Source organism: Mixophyes fleayi, chromosome 10 (assembly GCF_038048845.1).
Source record: "Mixophyes fleayi isolate aMixFle1 chromosome 10, aMixFle1.hap1, whole genome shotgun sequence".
In the NCBI taxonomy this organism is placed as follows: domain Eukaryota; kingdom Metazoa; phylum Chordata; class Amphibia; order Anura; family Limnodynastidae; genus Mixophyes; species Mixophyes fleayi.
In genome coordinates, this window is record NC_134411.1 from 70,081,650 (window position 1) to 70,104,771 (window position 23,122).

General features: G+C 41.1%; 1 protein-coding gene across 1 annotated transcript in view; it reads right to left on the reverse strand.

Annotated features, from left to right (window-relative positions):
• Positions 1–4,438: 4,438 nt before the first annotated feature.
• The window catches only part of BRD7 (bromodomain containing 7), a 32,986-nt gene continuing 14,302 nt past the window's right edge, over positions 4,439–23,122 (reverse strand). Inside the window, exons 7-16 of the mRNA XM_075188856.1 lie at positions 20,965–21,146; positions 19,739–19,868; positions 18,447–18,519; positions 16,881–16,988; positions 16,085–16,220; positions 14,041–14,152; positions 13,073–13,187; positions 10,893–11,036; positions 9,931–10,074; positions 4,439–4,579 (exon numbers count right to left, since the gene is read on the reverse strand). Of these exons, the coding sequence (XP_075044957.1) occupies positions 4,518–4,579; positions 9,931–10,074; positions 10,893–11,036; positions 13,073–13,187; positions 14,041–14,152; positions 16,085–16,220; positions 16,881–16,988; positions 18,447–18,519; positions 19,739–19,868; positions 20,965–21,146 (1,206 nt within the window). The 3' untranslated portion in view covers positions 4,439–4,517. The remainder of the gene's footprint in view (positions 4,580–9,930; positions 10,075–10,892; positions 11,037–13,072; positions 13,188–14,040; positions 14,153–16,084; positions 16,221–16,880; positions 16,989–18,446; positions 18,520–19,738; positions 19,869–20,964; positions 21,147–23,122) is intronic.

A 23,122-nucleotide genomic window follows, 5' to 3' on the forward strand; every position in this document is an offset into this window, starting at 1 on the left:
ATGGGTCTTAATGAAATGCTTGCTGTAATGTAGATGGACTTTAAAAATGCCTCTTACAGTCAGTGGAATCTTGCAGGGTGGCTGACCCAGGAACACAGAGTGTGGTGTGGAGAGCTAAGTGTGCCACTGACGTATCAACCATTGGGACCTGCTCCCAACGGTTTAGATTGTTTTCCTGTAAGGGATATAGAGCAAGGTACATTCGTGCAATAACAAACCTGCGATCAGGTTGTTTCCAGGATGGTTCTGCAATTTCTTTTACCTTCAATGATGGAGGAATGCGGATCTCCTGACCTTTTTAAGGAGACTTTGATCTGTATTTCTAGTCTCTTCTAGGTCTAGAAGACCTAATGTCTGCCGGACTGCGACCACAAGGTCGTCAATCCCGATATCTGGAAGAATCCTAAAGAGTCAGTAACCTGTGCGAAATCAGAATTCTCTATAAGCTCGTCCTCCTCTTCTGAGTATCTCTCAGAATCAGAGAGGGACAGAAGGGGTTAGCAGGTCTGTTGCTTTTTCTTGGGTAAAGGTCTTGGCGTATCTAAGAAACTGTTTAATCTAATCGATCTAGGCCTCTGACCAAGGATGTGAACCAAGCCGGTTCTCCTGTAGGAGTGGCTTGAGAGGAGAGTACGGATGAATCCCGCACCTGTCCTTAGACAATGGTCTCAGTGGTCCCGCCTGTTAGGAGGAGGTCTTTTGTTCCAGAGGTTCAAGGGAGTACCGCAGCAATGGTCGGAATCTCTGCCGGTTTAGAAAGCAGTTGTACCACTGTGGCAACCCCCTGCGTCAGGACAGCCTCTCAAGCTGGCATTTCAGTTATTGGGAGTGTGTTAGTCTGAACCTGCGCTACTAAGGTAACCCCACCACAGTTGGTACAAAGCACCCCCTGGGTCCTGTTGTTCAATGGGTAATTTAACTTTTCACTTGGAATAGGTATAATATTTTGCCTGTGTCATACATGTTATAAGAAACAGTGTCACAGCAATACAATGTAATACAGGCAACCACACAAGAAATAGACAGAAGATACAAACTAATCTACGACAGAAGTCAAAAGATAGTATCCCTGTTAAGGTTATGTGTGTCAGACAAAAGTAATATTTATGCAAGAAGTATTCTATATATTATGCTATTTGCATCAATTAATTTTTTAATACACCCCTATCTATATTATAGTGAGTATAGAAAGTATTTTAGTGGCACTTAGCCTTCCATAAAGCTAAGATGTCTGGAACAGGAAAGGTCTGTCAGGAGCTCTGCATGTTCCCCTCAGAAGTAGCTTTGGTGTCTTGGGAGTGTCTGTGCAGGTGGCAGAGCTCTATTATCTTTAGCTGTCCCCGTCCTGCCCCTCGTTTCATATTAATGTTGGCAATGGCGATTTTGCTGCCGCTTCAATAAGCAGTAATTCCCCCCCCCCCTTCTTTTCTGAGGAGACTTAGTATTATCCAGGATGGCAGCCTATGGCACTATTAGCAGCGCTCTCTACCACTCGTGGCAGCACTGGTAAACAGGTAAGGATCAGTGTGACAGCAGCTTTGTAAGCTGCCTGTCAGCACTGAGAAAAGGGGGAGATAAAAAAAATTATCACTACTGTCAGTGAGAGCCTTACGGCTCTCTGACAGCTGCCCCTTTCGCTGAACAAGTGTGCTGTGATTGTAGGACAGAGCACAATTCTGTAAAAAAAAATAAAAAAAAATAGTAAAAATAAGTTAAATAAAATAGTTTTAACTAAAGAAATTAAACCATCTAGCATAAGTAAGCCGAAATCCCTTGGGCACACAACTAAAACTACAGAGGGGTTGCAGAGGGGAGGGGTTTGTCAGCATGATACATTAACAAGTTAACTAGTTAAGTGCCAAGCTCCACTCCCCTCACCCAACCTTATGGTAGCAGTGTTCCCCAGACGGGAAAAAAACATTTCTCTTTCATCCTATGAATTTCACCTTCAGGGTTTCTCCTTGTGGAACATAGTAAATAATGTATATGCAGCTACGGTGTATTCTTCTGAATTGGCCTAATGCAATATTGGCAAGCCAATTCAAATGGTGGTGACGCTCTGCTAAAATATACCCATTTGCATCCACTCATTTGTGGAATGTTTTGGTCTTGATCCTATTCAGTTCTACATATATTTATAAATCAAGATAGTCAATTCTATATTTGCTATAACTAGATGTAAAGACCAAATTGTTAGAATTATTATTAATGTGGGTTAGAAATTTAGCTAGTATCTTGATCTTTTTTTCATATTATCAGTATGTTGTTCATGTAGCAATGTCACAGCACCAGGTTTGCCCCAAATTCATGGGGTGATTACATGGCATCCTCTTCCCATGAAGAGTTTGGTATAACTCTGGGCAAACCAGATGCCCATAGCCGTGCCTTATGTTTGCAGACAGTAAGCCCCTTGTACCACACATAATTATGTGTATGAAACATATGCTATCTAGAATGAAGGTTACTTGTCTTTCTTCCAGGTTCACTTCCTAAAAAAAAGTGACCTGCACTCTCTAGTCCCTGTTCATGTTTAATTATAGTATAAAGGGAAGTCAAGTCACAGGAGTTTAGCCAATAGTCATCCAGCCATGGTAGATCTTGTAATATTTCTATTACTTGTGTGGCGTCTGGGAAATAGAATGGTTGTTTCTTTACATGTTCCTGTAGAAAGTGGTCAATATAATGCGACAAATCTGAAGTTATCAATTATTTATATAGCGCCACTAATTCCGCAGCACTGTACAGAGAACTCACATCAGTCCCTGCCCCATTGGCGCTCAGAGTCTAAATTTTCCTAACATACACACACATAGAGAGAGACTAAGGTCAATTTAATAGCGACCAATTAACCTACTAATATGTTTTTGGAGTGTGGGAGGAAACCGGAGCACCTGGAGGAAACCCACGCAAACATGGAGAATACATACAAACAGGTAAGGCCATGGACGAGAATCAAAGTCATGACCCCAGTGCTGTGAGGCACCCAATAACCCCAATATAATCATTTGGCCTGGGGGGTTTGTTGGGTTTTTGTGTACTTTAGGCAAGTAGTAAAAGAAGGGTATTATTGGGTGTGGGTTGTTAAGATATTTAAATTAATCATGTTTCAGGATCCCAATCTCTAAGGCAGATTGTAAATGTTGTATTAATAGATTCTGATATTGTTCAATAGAATCAGTTTTTAATTTTAATAGGTGATGCTTCCATCTTATAGTTATCCTCATGTATTAGTACTTCCCTTATCTGCTGGTTTGATTACAATAGATTTATTCTTTTGTATTGCTCTCAATGCTTCTTGTTCTCGTTTTGAGAAATTATATTTTCTGTGTGCCTAACTACAAAAATACTTGTATTCATCTGTTACCACCCTTCCTTACAGTTTCATGCAGAATGTCAACACAAAAATAAGGACAAGAGACATTTAGCAATATTCTCGTACATTAAAAACAAAGACAGTACAAGCCACAGCATGTTGCAGCTTTAAAAGGGCAATAATAACAATTTACTGTATTCAATAACCTGCAATCTAGGCAAATCCAGAAAAATCCCATTTTGAATCCATTTGTGCTATATATACACACACACACACACACACACACACACACACACACACACACACACTACTGTGCAAAAAATTGGAGGCAGCTACTTATCCATCATGCAATACCATCAGGGAGGTCCCTGGCTTCAATTTTATTCTGCAGTCACATATCGACCCCAAACATACAGCCAACATCATTAAGAACTATCTTCAGCATAAAAAAGAACAAGTAGTACTGGAAGTGATGATACGGTCCCCACAGAGCCCTGATCTCAACATCGAGTTTGCCTGGGATTACATGAAGAGACAGAAGGATTTGAGCAAGCCTACATCTACAGAAGATCTACGGTTAGTTCTCCAAGATGTTTGATGCAACCTTCCTGCCGATTTCCTTCAAAAACTGTGTGCAAGTGTGAATACTGCTTTGAAAGCAAAGGGTGGTAACACCAAATATTGATTTGATTTATCTTCTGTTCATTCACTTTGCATTTTGTGAATTGATAAATATAAGCTATTAATACTTCTCTTTTTGAAATCATTCTTACTTTGCAGCATTTTCCTCACACCTGTCTAAAACTTTTAAACAGTATTGTATATAATTATTTTTGTTACACCACTTAACGCTAACAATTCTGAAAAGAGACATGATTTTTTTTCCCACTGTCCTATAATTTCATATAATTGTCCTGTCAATCTCTTGTATGTATGATAATCCTCTTACAATACAACAACTTGTGGCTGTGGTAGGGAAAAGTTCAGGCATCATATTGTGGCTTTACATTACTTTGTAGGCATAGTTCCTCAAGACAAAAAAAAACAAACATTTTCAGCAGCTTTGAGACATAAAGCTCCCATGCATTTACACAACAGGTGTCAAATAAGTCAACAGACAAACTTAAAAACACATTCTTGTTTATTGTACTTAAAAGATTTTAGTGCCTATTAATTTACAAGTTTTGTCAATCTTCTTCCCTCTCTATGTTGCCATTGGTGGGCACTCTCTCCCATTAATAGGTAAAACCGGATTATCTTCCGAACCTGCTGAGAAAAGAGTAGGATAAAGAACGGTTTCATTAATACAAAATACAATGTAACTATGTTAATAAAGAGGATTTATGTACTTACGTTAAATCCATTTCTCTGATTCCGTCTGGGGGACACTGCTTACCATGGGTTGTGGAGGGGAGCTTGGGAGTTGGCACCTAACTAGTTAACTTTTAGTACTGCTGGCAGACCCCTCCCCTCTACAATCCCCCTGCCCCTTCCTGCCCAGTTAGTTTTAAAAAGCCCCAGGATAAAAAAGGGCAGTCAAACAAGAGCACACAGAAGAAAACAGAAGGGAGGGATCGCAGTGTCCCCCAGACGGAATCAGAGAAACGGATTTAACGTAAGTACATAAATCCTCTTTTCTCTTTCATCCGGTCTGGGGGACACTGCTTACCATGGGGACGTTCTAAAGCAGCCCCCTAATGGTGGGACTACTCTGAAAATCCCGCTCGTAAAGCACTACGAGCAAAATCTGCATCAGCCGATGCAAAAACATTAAACTGATAAAATTTTGTAAAGGTGTGGACAGAGGACCAGGTGGCTGCCCTGCAAAGCTGGTCTGCAGAAGCTCCATTCCTTGCTGCCCACGCAGCCCCTACCGTTCTGGTGGAATGGGCTGTAAGTCTCTCCGGCACAGGACGGTTAGCCTTTATATATGCTTGTCTGATGGTAGACGTAATCCATCTTGCGATGGATTGTTTTGAGGCTGGCCAGCCTCTCTTATTAGCGTCATAAAGGACAAAGAGTCAGTTCGTCTAATCTGGGAAGTTCTTTTAACATATATGCGGAGAGCCCTAACAACATCTAACTTATCCATAGATTGTTTATCTGAATGGGAAGAAGCTGAAAAGACCGGAACTACAATTTCCTGGTTAAGATGTAAAGCTGACACTACTTTGGGGACAAAGTAAGGAAGGGTCCTTAACACCGCTCTGTCCTCGTGGAAAACCAAATAAGGTTCTCTACAGGACAAGGCTCCTAATTCAGAAACCCTACGAGCAGATGCGATTGCCAAAAGAAAGAGGACCTTCCAGGTCAACCATTTTAAATCTGTCTCCCTCAAGGGCTCAAATGGAGGCCCCCTGAGCATATCCAGTACCATGTTGAGATCCCACGGAGCTGTAGGAGGTACATAAGGAGGCTGTATGTGCAAGACTCCCTGAAAAAAGGTTCTAATATCTGGCAAATCAGCTAATTTCATATGAAAAAATACTGAAAGTGCCGATACCTGCACCTTTAGGGAACCTAATCTGAGACCTGCTTCCAGGCCCTTTTGAAGAAAAGCTAAAAAGCGAGGAATATGAAAAATGGATGAATTGCATGTCCTGTTTTCGCACCACCTAATGTAGGCCTTCCAAATCCTGTGATAGATGCGAGATGTAGCAGGTTTCCTAGCCAACATCAAAGTGTTAACTACGGTGGAAGAAAAACCCCTAGACCTCCAGAGGCTGGCTTCAACAGCCATGCCGTTAAACTGGGCTGAGGTAAACTCTGGTGGTGGAATGGACCCTGTAGAAGAAGGTCGTCTCAATGCGGAAGATGGACCCCTGGCCCTTACGCCCTTGACAATATGTCTGCGTACCACACTCGGCGCGGCCAAGAGGGAGCAACTAGAATTACCGGCAGACCGGCCTGCCTTACTCGTTTGAGGACGCGAGGAAGCATGGGAATTGGAGGAAATAGGTATCCCGTCCTGAACTCCCATGACATCGTCATGACATCCACTGCTACCGCTAGGGGATCCCTTGCCCTTGCGCAAAACTTTGGAACTTTCCTGTTGTGCCTGAAGGCCATGAGATCTATGTCCGGAAGACCCCACTTCCGAACCAGGGACTGGAAGACCACTCTCCCGGCATCATCTGGTTTCGGCTTAGATAGTCCGCCTCCCAGTTTTCTATTCCTGGAATGAAAACTGCAGATGTTGCTGGAACGTTTAACTCCGCCCAAACCAGTATTTGAGCTGCGATATCCATGGCAGCTGCACTCCTGGTTCCTGCCTGCCTGTTGACATATGCCACAGCCGTGGCATTGTCGGACTGAATTCTGACCGGTTGGCCCCGAAGAAGGGGCTGAGCTCCCTTGAGGGCCAAGAGAATGGCCTTCAATTCTAATACATTTATAGATAGAGCGGATTCCTGAACCGACCAGCTTCCCTGAAGTCGGAGGTGCAAGACTACCGCCCCCCAACCTTTCAGGCTGTCGTCCGTCGTGGCTATGATCCACGACCATGGAGCGAAGGATCTGCCCACTTTCAGATGATCCTGAACCAGCCACCACTGAAGAGATTCTCTCGCCCTCGGGGATAGGGAGATCCTCTGAAGTTCCAGGCGTAGGTGTGATCCTGACCACTTCGACAGTAGATCCTACTGGAAACATCGAGAATGGGCCCGACCAAAAGGAATGGTCTCAAAGGAGGCCACCATCTTTCCGAGTAGCCTCATGCATAAATGCATTGAGGGACTTGGGGAAGACAAAACCTGAGAAGTTACAGTCTGAATAGAGCTGATCTTCTCTACTGGGAGAAACACCCTTTGTTTGCTGGTGTCTCTGATGAGTCCCAGAAAAACCATGCGCTGACACAGAACCATCTGGGATTTTGCTGAATTTATCAGCCAACCGTGGCCCTCGAGAACCGCTCGGGTGAGGGATAAATGATGAAGTAGACAATCCTCTGAGGAAGCCTTGATGAGTAGGTCGTCCAAATAAGGAACGACCTGAACTCCCTGCAGGTGAAGGCATGCTGCCATTATTGACATAATTTTCGTGAAGACCCTTGGCGCAGTTGAGAGGCCGAAGGGGAGGGCCCGAAACTGGTAGTGAAATGGTCCCACCGAGAATCTGAGAAGAGACTGATGGTGGATCCAAATGGGAATGTGGAGGTATGCGTCCTTTATATCTATGGGCGCCATATACTGGTTCTTTTCTAGGCCGTTTATTACTGACCTCAGAGATTCCATCCGAAATCGGTTCACCCTTAAGTGAACATTGAGGCCTTTTAAGTTTAGGATGGGACGAAAGGAGCCGTCCGGCTTCCCGACTAGGAACAGGTTGGAATAGAACCCCCGCCCTTTCTGGCAATCTGGAACTCTGCAGATGACCTTCTGAAGCAGAAGAGAAGCGACACAATCCTGTATAGACTGTCTTTTTAATGGATCCCGGGGAGCGGGGTCTGGAAGTAACGCTGCGGGGCCGGGCCCAACAGGTCTATCCTGTATCCTTCTGAAATGATTTCCCGGATCCAAGGATCTTGGGAGGACTCTGCCCACTGTTCCCAAAATAGAGACAGACGTCCCCCCACTGGTGCCCCCTGTGGTACGGGTGGTCGTCAGGACGCATGTTTCTCCTGGGTCTTGGAGGCCTGGTGCTTAGATGCAAACGAGGATCTCCCCATAGTGGAGGAGCCTCGAGAATTAGATTGTCTGCCCCTAAAGGACTGTCCCCTATGAGAGGAGGTCCCCCGAAAGAGCTGACGGAAGGAGCTGCCCCGAGAGTTGCGGCTCCTATACGAATATACTGGCAAGGAAGTGCTTTTGCCCCCCGTAGCCTGTGAAATAGGGGTATCTAATTCCGGGCCAAACAAACCAGCTGCAGAGAATGGAATAGATTCAACGGACCTTTTTGATTCTGCATCACCCTCCCAGGACTTCAGCCATAGTGTTCTTCTTGCAGAAATAGAGGCCGCCTGAATGGAAGAGGAAACCGCCGCTGTGTTCTGGGCTGCCTCGTATAGGTACCCGGAAGCCTCCTTCAAATGCAGGGCCAGGGGGAGAAGTTCTGAGTCCTGTAAGGCCTCTGCCAGCTGGTCTGCCCATGCTTCCATGGCTCTAGCCACCCAAGCTGAGGCAAATGTAGGTCTGAAAGAGGAACCCGCAGCCGCAAAAATGGATTTTAGCTGGGATTCAACCTTGCGGTCATTGGCGTCCGGAAAGGACGCTGAACCAGGAGCTGGAAGTAAGGTATGCTTTGCCAAACGGGCAATAGGGATATCTACCTTGGGAATAGTCTCCCAGCGAACCACCTCTTACTCCTGTAAGGGATACAGGGAAGAGAATCTCCTAGGAATAGAAAACCTTCTTTCAGGCTGTTTCCATGCCCCTTTGGCAATAACCCTAAGCTCAGCAGAAGGGGGAAAATGGTTGGCCTTTCTCTTATCCTTCTTAAAGAGGCTTCTGTCTCTGGGAGTAAGATCCTCCGGCTCAAGGAGGTCCAACGCCTGTCTAACCGCTAAAACCAAATCATTAACAAATTGGTTTTTGGGATTGTCTTCCTGTTGCAATTGGTGTAATTGGTCAGGATCTGAATAAATTTCCCCCTCTTCCTCAGAGCCTTCTTCAGAGTCTGATAGGACCATAAGGGGATTTACGGATCTAGGTCTCCTTCTTTTAGCAGGCGGGGTATTAGCGGTATCAAGCAACTGGTTTAGCTTGTTCAAGCCCTTTAAAAAGGCCGTAGACCATGCCGGGTCTGTAAGAACAGGGGCTGGGTCAGGCTGCAATGAGGAAGGTCCTGGCAAACCCGCTGCACTAGAACCTGAGGAAGCTGGGAGGTCTGACTATGGGTTAGCATTATTAGCTACCGAAGTTGCTACAGTAGATAACAACTGATTAGACTGAAAAACCATCTGAGCTAAGGAGGAAACAGACTGTGTCAGGGAGGCCACCCAGGCCGGTTCCTCCGTCGGTGGGGCTGAAAGCTGCTGGGTATGTGCAGTGGGAACCCCTGCTTTGCATGCAGAGCAGAGTGCCAAAGGGTCCTTCTGGCCACACAGTAATTTTACATGACACTTTGAGCATGTGAAGTATTTAGCCATGGGGCCCTTTCCCTTATCTGTCATTCTTATAAGGAAGGCACACCAAACACACAGAGTAAAATATGACTCTAGCTGAGCACAGAGAGGAAATGGAGAGAGAGATAGAGAGAGCAAGTATATATATATATTTTTATAAATGTGGAGGAACAGATATAAAAAACAAGTAATCAACAGATCTTTTATAAAAGTTGTACTTGTAAATTTATCCTAAGTACTAAAACACTGCCCCAACTCCAGGGCACCTAAAAAAAACTGGACAGGAAGGGGCAGGGGGATTGTAGAGGGGAGGGGTCTGCCAGCAGTACTAAAAGTTAACTAGTTAGGTGCCAACTCCCAAGCTCCCCTCCACAACCCATGGTAAGCAGTGTCCCCCAGACCGGATGAAAGAGAAAATAAGAATAACTTGACTATGATTGATGGAGCTATTTAAAATTTACTGTCTGGCATTGGATATGTACAATAATATTATTCAATTTAAATAATTGACTAGTTATCCCTATACACACTTAAAATAAACAATTTGCTTCTATACCTGCTGTCAGATCTACCACCATCTCTTCTGTGCCCAGGTAACGAGAGGTAATTCCCATTGCCTTCCGAATCCCGAGAATGCTGACAACGTCCCCTGGATTCACCCGTTGGGCTAGTTCCTTCAGGTTCTCATTTACTTTGTCCGCTATGAGAAAAAAAGCTAAGTGTTAAAGTGCTGAGGAACTTTTCCCAAGCACTCCCATTGAGGTTAAGCTATATACTGCAGCAGTCTGGTTAAATATATCCAAGGACAGTAATAAGAGTGTGTGAGTGAGTGTGAATATATATTATAGGGTTAAAGACTGTGTTACAAGCTACTCACATGATTCTGTACAATGCAATGTATATTTAAATATCATGTTGTTCTTTATTTTTTATTTTACTATTGTATTTGTCTAAAGGTAAATGTTAGACAAATGTGTCACTTTTGGAGATTTATGCATATCAATACTTTGTATATTTTTTTGGGTAACAAAATAATATCCCTCCTTCAACAACATGGAAAAACAGCTGTTGGGGTAAGTTTACAGCCAGGAAACAAGCAAATATCTGGCAACCTTCCCCTCCTCCAGATAACCACCAAGAAACCTTCATCTGTTCTTTTTTCAGACTTGGTGGGCTCCCGCTACGGCTAAAGGTCCAAGATGAAGAAGCTCCCTGCAGCTCAGTCGGACTTGTTCTGAGATGTCAATGCCTCTCCCCTGTGACCTTCTCATTCACATGAATATGGCCAGCCAATGAGAGGATCTCCTGACTTTTACAGGCATCAGTGGACCTGCTGGCTCCAATGTGAGCTGGTAGGTAAAACTTTATTATCTTACTTCAGGTCACCTAATGCCACCCAAAAGGAAACAAATCCTTTTGGGTATGTATAAATAGTGCAGTGTGCAAAGTATAACAAAAACAAATATTAAAGTCGGACCACTCTGAACTTCAAATGTTAAATTGAGCAATGAAACTTACCAATCTGGACTTCTTTTGTGGATGGTGCTAGTAGACAAACCATGTTCGGAGGTGGTTTTGTACTTAGACGTTCATTCTGCACCTCTTGCAGTTCCCATAACAGCTTAGTGGTTTCATCCAGTTTCTTCTGGAACGTCTTTGCCTCTGTAATTACATTTCGGTGTGAATGTAGAAGTCTAGACATTAGTAGTCAATTGTAATCCCTTTTCCCATCAAAACAAGCTTAATATGGGCATGTGATACAGATTTTTATAAAATAAATAAAAAAAGCCTTGTTTTACTAGTCCCAAGATTACAAATTAGATTAAAAACATGATTTGCATATTTCCCTTGTATTTTTGCTTTGTTACATCTTAGACAAATGGGAGGGGGGGGGGGGGGAATTCAATGTACAGCCAGAACCTTGTGTGATGTGCTCCTTCACATACTTTCACTTATTATGGTAGAGGAATCTCACACCTCTATGAAGTGCAAACAAAAAAATGAGCGGACATTTCAGGACAGACATCGCCGCAGATTTCGCTTTGCATTGATCTCCCCCGTAGGATTGTTCTTGGTCACTTAAATGAGAACATACTATGTATTCTTATTTGGTTATTTTTCTACAGTTTTTTGAAGATATCAGACTATTTTTGTTTATGTTATTAGAAGCAGAAACAATTGGAACGCGGGGGTCTTCGCTAGGTGCAAAAAGTGGGATTTGGCAAATTTTTGTACATTTTACACTATCATGGAATCAATGGTTGTAATCAACTTTTAATTTGTACTATTTTTAGTATTGTAATACACTGAATAAAATAATATGTACTAGTGTCTTCTCTGTATATGGCTATACAGTTAGTAAAGAGACACTCAGTGGGATTACGTATAAAACTCTCAAAAGTAGAATTATTATAGAAAAATAGGAATTTTATACTTACATAAAATCTGTTTCTCCTAGTCCATTGGGGGACACCAAGGACATTGGGGTATAGTGTAGTAAAATAGGGCACTTTAAGAATTTGTTAGCTAGCTCTTTACCTCCCTCCTTTTTAGGCTTCAGTTTATGTTTAACCAAACACCACAGCAAATGAGACATAAGAAAAAAAAACTAACAGATAAAGTGAAAAACAATTACATTCTCTTGATCAAAAAAAACAAAAACAACTGACATGTCAAACAAAAAGAGAAACTAGAGTGTAAAGGGTGGGTGCCCGTTGTCCCTCAAAGGAGATTTTACCAAGTATAAAAATCCTATTTTCTCCCACATCCAATTGAGGGATACCGGAGACATTCAAAAGCTGCAATTATAAGTGGGAACACTCAGAAGAAACAGTGCAAAGCACCTTTCTCCCCTGATGACACACAAACCTGTACAACTAAGTAAACGTGTGAACGGCCCAGGTGTCTGCCCGACACAGCTGCTCAGTCGAAGCACCATGCAGTGTCAGCCAGGAAGCACTCACCAACCTTGTGGAGTCCTAAAAATTATCTGGAACAGGCTGTCCGGCCCAATTATAAGCCCGACAGATTACAAATGTAATCCACCAAGCAATAGACACCTTAGAGGCCAGCCAGCCTCGAGTGTGCATCACAGAGGACCAAAAGATCCACCGTGTTGCGCACATCTTGAGTCCTAGGCACATACAAACGCAAAGCATAGACTACATCTAAAAAAAATGAACAGAGACTTCGTCCCCTGAAGACCAACATTTGGTCAGAGCAGGGATGATGTCTTTATTTATGTGAATTTTGACACCACCGTAGGGAGGAAAGAATGCTTAATTCAAAGAACTGCCCTATCCTCATGAAAAAAAGAAAAAAAAGAAAAAGAAAAAAAAAAGACAGGAGGTTACCCCCTTCTTTCACACCAGGCAATATATGTCCCCCACGTGGATATATTTTTGCTCAACCCAGTTTGTGAGCATTCGTGCAAAAGTATCCTATAGATTGATGTAAATCCTCAAACTGCTTCATGCAATTATCTGTGAATTTTCTAACTGAGGCGTTTCTCATTAGTTGTCAACACCGGGCCATTAAAACAAATGAAGTGTAGATTCAACAAATGTGTATCTAAATCGATAACAAAACTGAAGTAAGAGCTGTACAGCTAGTACCTCTGTGCCGGAGCTCAGTGAAATAACCTCCACAATGCTAACAAACAGAATGACATTGTTGAAGAAGCAGAGGAATTTTCTTACCTTCAGAATCAAATGTCTCATCAAACATTCCCAGACCAAACACAGACTTCAAACTTGCAAACTGGTCAGAGGTATTAATATTGTCTAGCTTAGCTGAGCTTTCAATTGATGCTGCCTAGAAAACAAATAACTATAGTGAGCAAGTTTAAATACCTGTAAACCGGGTTTCACTTATGAAATACAAAACTACTGACACGCCGCACAAAAAAACCTTTGGTATTGAAGGTGAGCATAGATGTATGAGAAGTGCATGGGTTTGCAGATTAAGATTGTGCCCTTTTCTGAGGAGAAGAAATAAAAGGGACTAAGAGCATTTTTACACACTATGTACAAGACCGAACAGCCATTACCATTCACAAAGTGCCACATATTAAGACAGTCAGTTTTAAAGTGGTTGGAGGTAGGAATTTTGATCCGACAGTTAAACTTCTGCAAAATGGGCATCTTCAGATTGTTCTGCTTCTCTTTTACTTTTTCATTGGTTATTGTTAACACCAACAACAAACATCCAGAACAAGGGTGAGGGAGCACAGAGTTCCCCAATAGAGTCAGAAAAATGAATTATACAGCAAGTAAAAATCCTCTTTTCTCATTCTTGTCATTGGAGAACATAATGAAATTGAACAGTCAAGTGAATGTGCTGTAGGAGAACACATTCAGGGCAGAGCATTTAACGACAAGTCGTCCAAGTAAGGCACAATAGTGATGCCCGGAGAACGAAGAATTCCGGTCATAATTTTTGGGAAAACCCTTGGGACAAAAGACTAAATGGTAAAGCCCTAAACTGAAATGCTCCTTTCTGATCACAAAGCGAATGAGACACTGATGCCTTTCCCATATGGGAACATGGGAGGTAAGCATCCGTTATATCAAGAAAGCCTATGTTCCAACAGACTACATGGGCTAAATGCTTACACCATCATCTGTATTAGTCATCACCATTATTTTTATGCAGAAAAAAAAGTTACCGTATTCTGTGTTCTTTGTGTTCTGGAATACTCTCCATCACTGAAAACATCGAGAATGCAGTCCGCCATCCCATAAGGTTGGAATTTTGTGTTTTCCAAGAAATCTTGTATGCTAAACAATTAGAAACAGAACAGTTTTTGTACATATGCAATACAGAAAACACAAGAGATTACCCTTCTTTTCGCTGGTCCCACAGCTCAGGGTAGAGAGGACTTACATATACCAAACAAAACACCTTAGAGTGTTTGTTTACATGCATGAACTGTGTGTGTGTGTGTGTGTGTGTGTGTGTGTGTGTGTGTGTGTGTGTGTGTGTGTGTGTGTGTGTGTGTTTAGAATCTTTAATTAAGCATTAGCAAATTTTTCTAATTTAGAACAAGTGACAACATTTCCACTTAAGTAACGCGAAGCTGGTGCATTCTATGATCCACAAAAAATGTCTAATAGTCACACTTGTACTTTACATAACATATCTGTCCTGCTTTTCATTTTAACCCTGGATAGTTCCCTTGCCACAGGAACAGGAATGCATCTGGATAATCATAGCTCAATAATATGAAACTGGGTTTAGTACTTCTCCTGAAATCAGGGAATCAAAAACTAAAAAAAAAAATAATAATTGACAAATAAAAAAGGAAAAAAAAAATACTGCCTAGGAAAGGGCTCCACAAAAATTGTCGTCAAGGTGCCCAAAAAATACATCCTGGCGACCAGGTGTCCTGTGTACCAAAGTATCTCTTCGGACACTCACATACTGTATTGTAAAGCTTTTTATACTAGTGAGAGAGCCAAGATTAAAATCACATCTTTTGAAACTAAGCACCACAGCACCTAAGTTATCTACCCTGCACGGACAGGGAGCCACCTCACAGGTGGGTCATTTTTCTGTTAAATTTCTCCAAGAGTTAGGAGCCAGCAATATCTCTTGAGCCGAGGTAGTAACTTTCTTTGACCAATACTCAAGATGTTGAATCATGTAACATATGAGATAACACAGTTAAATATGAACCATAAATTTAAACAGAACAACAACAAAAAAGTAATGCAACATGTTACATTCGGGAAGAAACTTTTGTATGTATAGCTTATTGCAAGTTCATTTTTCAGACACACATGAAACAAATTCATAATAATAAAAAAATCCAGCTGTAATTATAAAAGCAATGTTAAGATTCAAATGTTTGACGCCATGAAAGAAACAGAGTGCATCTTGTACCCAACACTGGCCCCGACAGTCGGCGGTTGGGGAAATGGTCACATAGGCATTTAAACACTGCAGCAATAGGTTATACAAGTTAACCCGTGCATGATACTCATGCATTCTAGTCAAATCAAGCTACTTAAGGTGTTAAAAAGGTTCTTGTCATGCATTTGGGGCTAGGCCAGGCCTCCTCAGGGGAAGAGCGTTACTTCCCGACACAAGCGCCCTTTTTTAACGTGGGTTTGTCCACATGTCACCACCTCATCATTTTTCTCCATCACCTCATCCTTCATCTTCATCGCCACATCCTTCATCAAGCTACTTAAGGTGTTAAAAGCTCCCCACTGTCACCCCCGGCAACCACCAACCACTCCCAACTGTCACTTCTCCTTCAAGAAATATATAGGTCAGTGTATAACTCTGCCCAGCAGGTGGCACTGCAGCTTGGTTTTTTTTTTCCCCACACACGCCACTAGGCATTTATATAGTAGATGGTACACATAAACGTCATAATGTGTGAAGGGGTTAATCAACATTTTTACACTCCTACACAGAACTAATATTTGGAAGAATAGAAGGTGAATGTCCGATAAAGACCAGCTGGCCCATTCAGTTTACCCCATTTAGATCATTACTACGTTATTCTCCAGGATGATGAAACTCTGGTATAAAAAAAAAAAAAAAGAATTCAGATTTGTAAACCATGATTTGTAAGATATAAAACTTTAAAATTAATTTCCTGCAGTGGGTAATTAAAGGAAAGGCACATATTAATAAAATTAATACATACACCACAAACATTCAGATCTGAAGATACTTGAGATAACCTTGATGTATTATACCTGAAAGTTCCCTGAAGACTGGGGTCTTCTCCATATGTTGTGTAAATGAGGTCGGAGTCATCCTTACTGATGTTTGCAAATGTGGAGTCATATGAAGGAGCGTAGGAGGTAAATGGTCCATAATTCAAGTATAAAACTATGGATGAAGGACACATAATTCCATCATAACATGTCTTTTGACTGAAAGTTTACAAATAGGTCTGTAAAACAATTCAAAAGTTTCTGTGAATTAGACCACACTTGCAACTATATTACATATATAGGAAGGAAAGCTGTGTTTATCATTTCGTGTATGTGTGACATTCTTCAACTACAGAAGTGACCACTGAGCACTGACCTCACCAATGGCTGAGCCATGTTGCCATAAAAGAGTTAGAAAGACCCTAAAGTAAAAATCTATTTGGGAGAAATATTTCTGCCACTTTGCTGAACCTGTAAACTACAAAACAAAATATTGGAAACTCTACATGGAAGCAGAAGCCTTCAATGCTATCAACTAATCCCTTGACATAGAATACAGTATGTCCTGATCGACAGTGAAGTCATATGACAGTGGGTCACTCATCCCGTGTCGATGCATCGTACTATCTCTCTCGTTATCCCTATGTTCTTATCTGCTTGCCCCTATGCTTTTCCTTGTCCTATCCCCTTTAGGGCTATCAGTTTTCATTCCCTATTACTTGTAGCCCAGCTGGGTTAAATTATATTGTATGACCTGGCTGTATCAGCTACCAGCATTGAGGCTATTGCATTCTGCAAGAAAGAATAGATTTGACAAAACAAACAAATAAGGTACCTGGAGTGACTTTGTTGCGTTTGTCTTCTTTAAAACCTTGGAGTGAATTAACTCCTGACTGCAGCCGGCCAGCTGTGGACCCAAGAATGGCGGTACCATGCCCTAGCTCTAAAGAACAGAACAAGCAGTACATTGAGAAAACATTTTATAGACCAATTATATTGTTTAACTCTTAGGAACAATTTGTCATATTTAAATTGTACATTCTTTAAATTATAAAGGCATGTTTTCCACCAGAGAGCATTACATAACTCGGAACTATATTAGTTACAGCTTAAATGGAAATTTGATAATAGATTTCTATGGAAAAAATAGTGTGTCCAAAATAACAAGATGAGTTGCAAACTATTAACTTTCCGGCTGCCTTCAGGTAGAAAAACATAAGAAAGTTTTCCCACCTATCCTCTGTTAATACAGTTTCCAAAGACTAACTAATGCCTGACAAGTACATTAAAAGAACAGGATGATAAAATGATTATGAGTTTGTTTTCACCATTGGGTTCTGAGATTTTAAAGCCACACTTAAATTAACTATGCGGAACATCCAATTTCTCATGCATTAACGTGTGCTACCAGTACAATAGAAAGAAAAGAAAGTAGTCAGACCTCTCACTTCCCCTTAAGTACAATAGAACTTGTCAGCCAACAAAGACTATCATTACAGTTATAAATTGTGGAGATAATATTATAGTTCTCTGCAAAAGTTAACAGTGCTGCAAAGAAACGGATATCTTGTTTTCAGCTATAAAATGTGCAAAGATTAATAAAATGTTTGCAAATCATCTATTTACCATTTAGAGCATGTACATTTAAATAAAAACAAAAGTTCACCAATAACAGGAACGACAACCCAAGGTGGTCTCAAAGTTTCATCTTAATCGGGATATTGTGGCCCTGGCTTTAGACTAGGATAAGGCTCCAGAGGAAGAGGCCTCTCTTCACTCTATGGACATGATCGGGGCCTTGTGGACCTATGTCCACAGGACCCATGAAGTGCGCAGGATATATGACTTCTATGATGCCCAAAGAGAGTTCGGCCAGTGTCTAACCAGACTAGGCGAAATGCTTTGGCAATTCGCCAGGCATACCTTGGGGCAGGACAACCTGTTCCCGAAAATGTGATGGCACATTCTACCAGGTCGGTGAGTGCCTCAGTGGCAATGATCACGTCCTCCCAGAGGAGATACCACGTTGGCAGCTCGCAGGAGGCATTAGACTGCTGCCATCAGTACCCAGCTCTAGTGGGCACTTTGAAAAAAACAAAATCCTGGCAACCTATGGGGGGTTATAGAGGGTAAGGAGTTTAATCCTCCTTCAGAAAGCTCAAAGTGAGCAAACACCTGTATCGCACCTCTGTAATGTTCCTAGTGCCCCTTGGATGAAAGAAAATATGTTTGTTTTCATATATACTTTTTCACAATGGACCACCTATATCTTTTGCCTTAGTGCACCAATAGAAACCTTCCAACAATATACTCACAAAAATGGTTTGTTTTCTAAATATATTTTTCCAGCCGTCAGAACAAGGAATACATACCTAATTATGTGCCCCCAGAATCTGCTTACCTAGTGCTGTGTCGACAGGATTCAGCATAGCTAGGGTTGTAGTCCCATCAGGTTTCCTTCTCTCAAACTCCAACTGTAATGCAATAGGTCACATTTAGCTTTATGGCCATGGATATTTTCACACTATTTGGCATTTCTGTGGTGGTAAAACCTTTTTTTTTTAAAAAAAACTATGAAGTGTACCAAAGGGAATGTTTTTCAGGACATACAAAGCTTTCCTTTCAAAGCATATTGAAACAAATCTCTTTTTATTGCATAGCGCGATATACTGGGAGATGGCGAAAGTAGAAGAAATTAAATGTCTCGCCTTTGTTATTTTACATGATTAGCAGAACCATAGAAAGTTCCCACAAAAAATGAATGAGTTAGTAAACCTAAACATAAGGATGCCAAATGTGTCAGTTACAAGGATTCACACATTTATAGAACCAAAAAATAACAGCATATATTATACATACACATACATCCAGTTGTATGCAAAAGTTTAGGCACCCCTAGCAAAGTTGCACGTTTCATCAAATCATGATGCAAAACAACCGATAACCACTGCAGGGTACAACTGCTATATGCTGATCTCCACAGATTGAAAAAAGTATTTGCATATTTGAGAACTCGCCACATATTTGCTATAACAGACAAGTCTGGGGACTATGAAGGTTAATTCAAAACCCCTAATCTTTTGTACCTGTAAATACTTGGTAGCTGATTGGAGGTTTGTTTTGGACAGTTGTCCTGCTGAATTATCAACCTCATTTCAACTTCAATTTCTTCACTAACTCTGAAACATTAGCTTCTAGGATTTGTTGACATTTAGTTGAATTCATTCTTCCTTTCATATAATTAATATTTCCTGTGCCGCACAACCCAAAAGCATAATATATCCACCCGACAAACTTAACAGTTGTCAAGATGTTTTCTTCTTCTAATGCTTGAGATCAGTGGTCTGTCCTATTTGTCCGTAATCAAAGTCTTTGGTCTAGTTAGCCACCTGTCGGGACCGGGTCATACAACATCTTGCAAAGCAGAATCAGCGGTTAATGAGTTCAAGAGATTAGGAAGAATAAAAAAAAATACCCCCCCCGATACATTCTAAAACTATCAGGTTGGGGGAAATATCCACCCATCGGGATAGCCCTCAGAACCTGTCTCCAATTTAAGTTATAATTGAGGTTTCCTGAGTATTTATAGCTAAATATTTTACCAGCTAGGAGAGGAAAATGCCTTCGGCAAATGCACTCATTCTTTAAAACGTATGTGCGTTTTGTGAAACCTGCCAACTGCCTAGTTCTCACCTGGCTGGTGATCCCTCTCTTTGATAACTTGCCAAGAGAGTCTCTGATAATTTGGTCAATCTGCTCCTGTTCTCTCTCTGCAGCTACATCATTTAGTCTCTGCTTTTCCTCCTGCTGCTCCTTATCTTTTCTGACAAGAAAGGAAAGCGATGAACAGTTTATAAGCAAAGCTGGTCATACAAGCAGCAATGTGTTGTCCTATACATTCATCATACCGGTGAAACTATGAAGCAGTACATAGCACGGTAAGCTTTGCTACCAAAAATGTATCAACAGGCTAAACCGGCAGGATTTCATCATTTTACGAACACATGTATACATACACACAAAAAAATACAATGACCTCTTTTCTTTCATCATTGAAACTGATTTATTAGGAAATTTCATCCTCTGAAAAATAGAAAACACTTCCTTAATTACAAAAACAAACAAACAGACAATAACTGGACTGCATAAATGTTCACCCCTTTTTTAAAGCTAAATAAACTCCTGTGCAATCAGGTGTCTTCAGAGGTCACATCATAAATTAATTCCGCTAAATTACATTTTTTAAATGGATTTAAAAATAAATACAGCTAACTGTGACAGTTCCCTGGATTTATTAGTGCATTACCAAGCAAGAGCTTCATCACAAAGATCAAAGCACATTGAAAGCCAATCTGAGACAAGGTTATTGAAAAGCACCAAACACAGAAAGAATAAAAGAAGATTTCAAAGACTTCATATCTGTATAAGAATTGCAGAGAAAATAGACAGAATATGGCAAAACTGAAATTTTCTGCATCCTCTTAAACAGAGCAGTGAGAAGAGTACTTGTTAGGTAGGCCTAAGGCATGTCTAATGTCTGACTGAGTTACAATCTTCCATGGCAAAGTTGGGAGAAATTGCCCATGGATAACAATAGCCTGGGCACACAAATCCGTGCTCTATGGGCGGGTGACAAAAAAAACAACCCTTTTTTAAGACAGCTGCCATGATTGCAGAAAGCAGAGAGAAAACAGACAACTAGTGAAGGACAATATTATGGTCTAACTTTTGGTTTTAATGCTATGCACTATGTTTGCCACAAGCCTAACAGTGTGCGTCATCCAAAGAACACTCATTTTTTTTTTTTTTAAAAGAATGCACCAAGTAAACTTATGTTAACAGAATATTGACTTTTAAGTATGTGTAGATATTTGTTCAGATTGTTCAAACTTAATAACTCTGCTGTACATGTATTGTACCTTTTCATCAACTCTTTGGCAGGACTTCTGAAAGCCATCACATCACTGGTGTCCATGGATTCCTCCTTCAGGTCTTCTGATCTCTCTACATTTCCCTGAGAGTCTCCCTTCTCTTTGTCCTTCCCGCTGGGCTGGAGATCAGCCATGAACTCTATACTCTGCTTCAGACTCTGTATTCTCTCCTGTATTGAGCACAACATACTGTGAGTCTGCTATACATTCTGAGTATTCAGAAGGTAAATAATACATTATGTATAATACAAACAAAACTACTTGATGCCATTAATAGGCACATTTTTACAATTGTGTCACTGCACCTCCTAAATAAAAAGCCATTCCACCCCCAGAGTGAAGGCAGCCACTTTGTGTGATAAACCAATATTCATGAAAAAGCAGCCTATCAATTCATTAGGAACAAATGACATCACAGAGGCATAAGACACAAAGTGGTGTCAGTAGTTTCCAGCAACTTGCTTTCTCATGTACAGAAACTTTTACCTGGTGTCAGTGGACAAGGACAACTGCCAGCAATCATCCACGGCCATCAAATGAAAGGAAGAGGCTCTGCACACCCAGGTATTAGAATTAAAGCAATTGGTCACCTTATTAAATGCTTTATTGTAAAAAAAAAATAAATAAATAAATAAATAAATCACCATTTCACTGCAGTGACTCTCACTGTCAAATTAACAATAAATTGTTTCAATGATTGAATCAGCACACACATATTGCTTAAAACGGAGCTGGTCTCAAGCCAGTAGTTAGTAGTAGTAGTTATAAATTAATACAAATATGCTTGCGTGGATATGGACAACAGGGTTTGTTCATAAACATCTGGTCTTCATGCCCAAAAATAGCCTAGCTTTGGGACAGAGTCTGAGCCCTCCTTTCCTCCCTCCTTTAGTGTCCAGTCCACAAAGATCAATGGTCCTTGCTCCTTTGCTATCCACTCATAAGCATATATTGACTTCCCATATTCCTGCTGCTACTAGATGCTTAGTTGCCATAACATGAAAACAGTGACCCTCCCCACATTTCTGCCCTGAAGTGTGATATATTTTGGTTTACTGCCCAGATGGAGACTATTACCCATCCACGATGACCATGCAAAACGTGGCATTTCACTACAGCAAAATGAAACGCAAGCAGAATTTTATTTTCATGTTTTGCAGTTTTGGCAATGGACTGTTCACCAAAACCTAAATTTGAATTAGAGTACACCAGGGGGCAAGAAAAACCTATACACACAAAAATCCATGGCATAACTGTACAAACCACGAATGTCAAATCTTTTGCTTGAGTGAGGATGTAAAATAGTACAACGCACTTTCATGTACTTACACACAACATTTCCAAAACAGTTATAGCAACCGCTTTTGTGACTGAATGTGTATGGCTCCATAGTATATTTGCCAACTGGATTAATATTCACCTATAAATCATGCAGGAGATCTGATTGTAATGATTTTTTTTAGCTTCAAATATTTATCAAAGGATATTATCCAGTATTTATGCAAGTTCTCTTAAAATGTATCTGAAGGCAATATATTTAACAAAATGGTGTGGATACATTCTTAGGATTTAGCTTTTCACAAGTTTTATTTAAAGCAATAGTCAACATCTTGATAGTAACCATGATCAAGAAACCAAGTGATTTGCAATTGACCGTTCCGATTAGAAATAAGTAACTCCTATAAATATTGCAAAATAGCCTTTTAAGAAAAGGTAAATGACAGAAAAGAGGATTTATGTACTTACGTTAAATCCGTTTCTCTGATTCCGTCTGGGGGACACTGCTTACCATGGGTTGTGGAGGGAGCTTGGGGGAGTTGGCACCTAACTAGTTAAGTTTTAGTACTGCCGACAGACCCCTCCCCTCTACAATCCCCCTGGACTCTTCAGTTTATTAAAAAGCCCTAGGAGTAAGGCCAGTCAAACAAGAGCACACAGAAGAACAGAAGAAGGGAGGGATCGCAGTGTCCCCCAGACGGAATCAGAGAAACGGATTTAACGTAAGTACATAAATCCTCTTTTCTCTTTCATCCAGCCTGGGGGACACTGCTTACCATGGGGACGTTCTAAAGCAGCCCCTTAAGGGTGGGACTACTCTGAAAATCCCGCTCGCAAAGCATTACGAGCGAAATCTGCATCCGTAGAT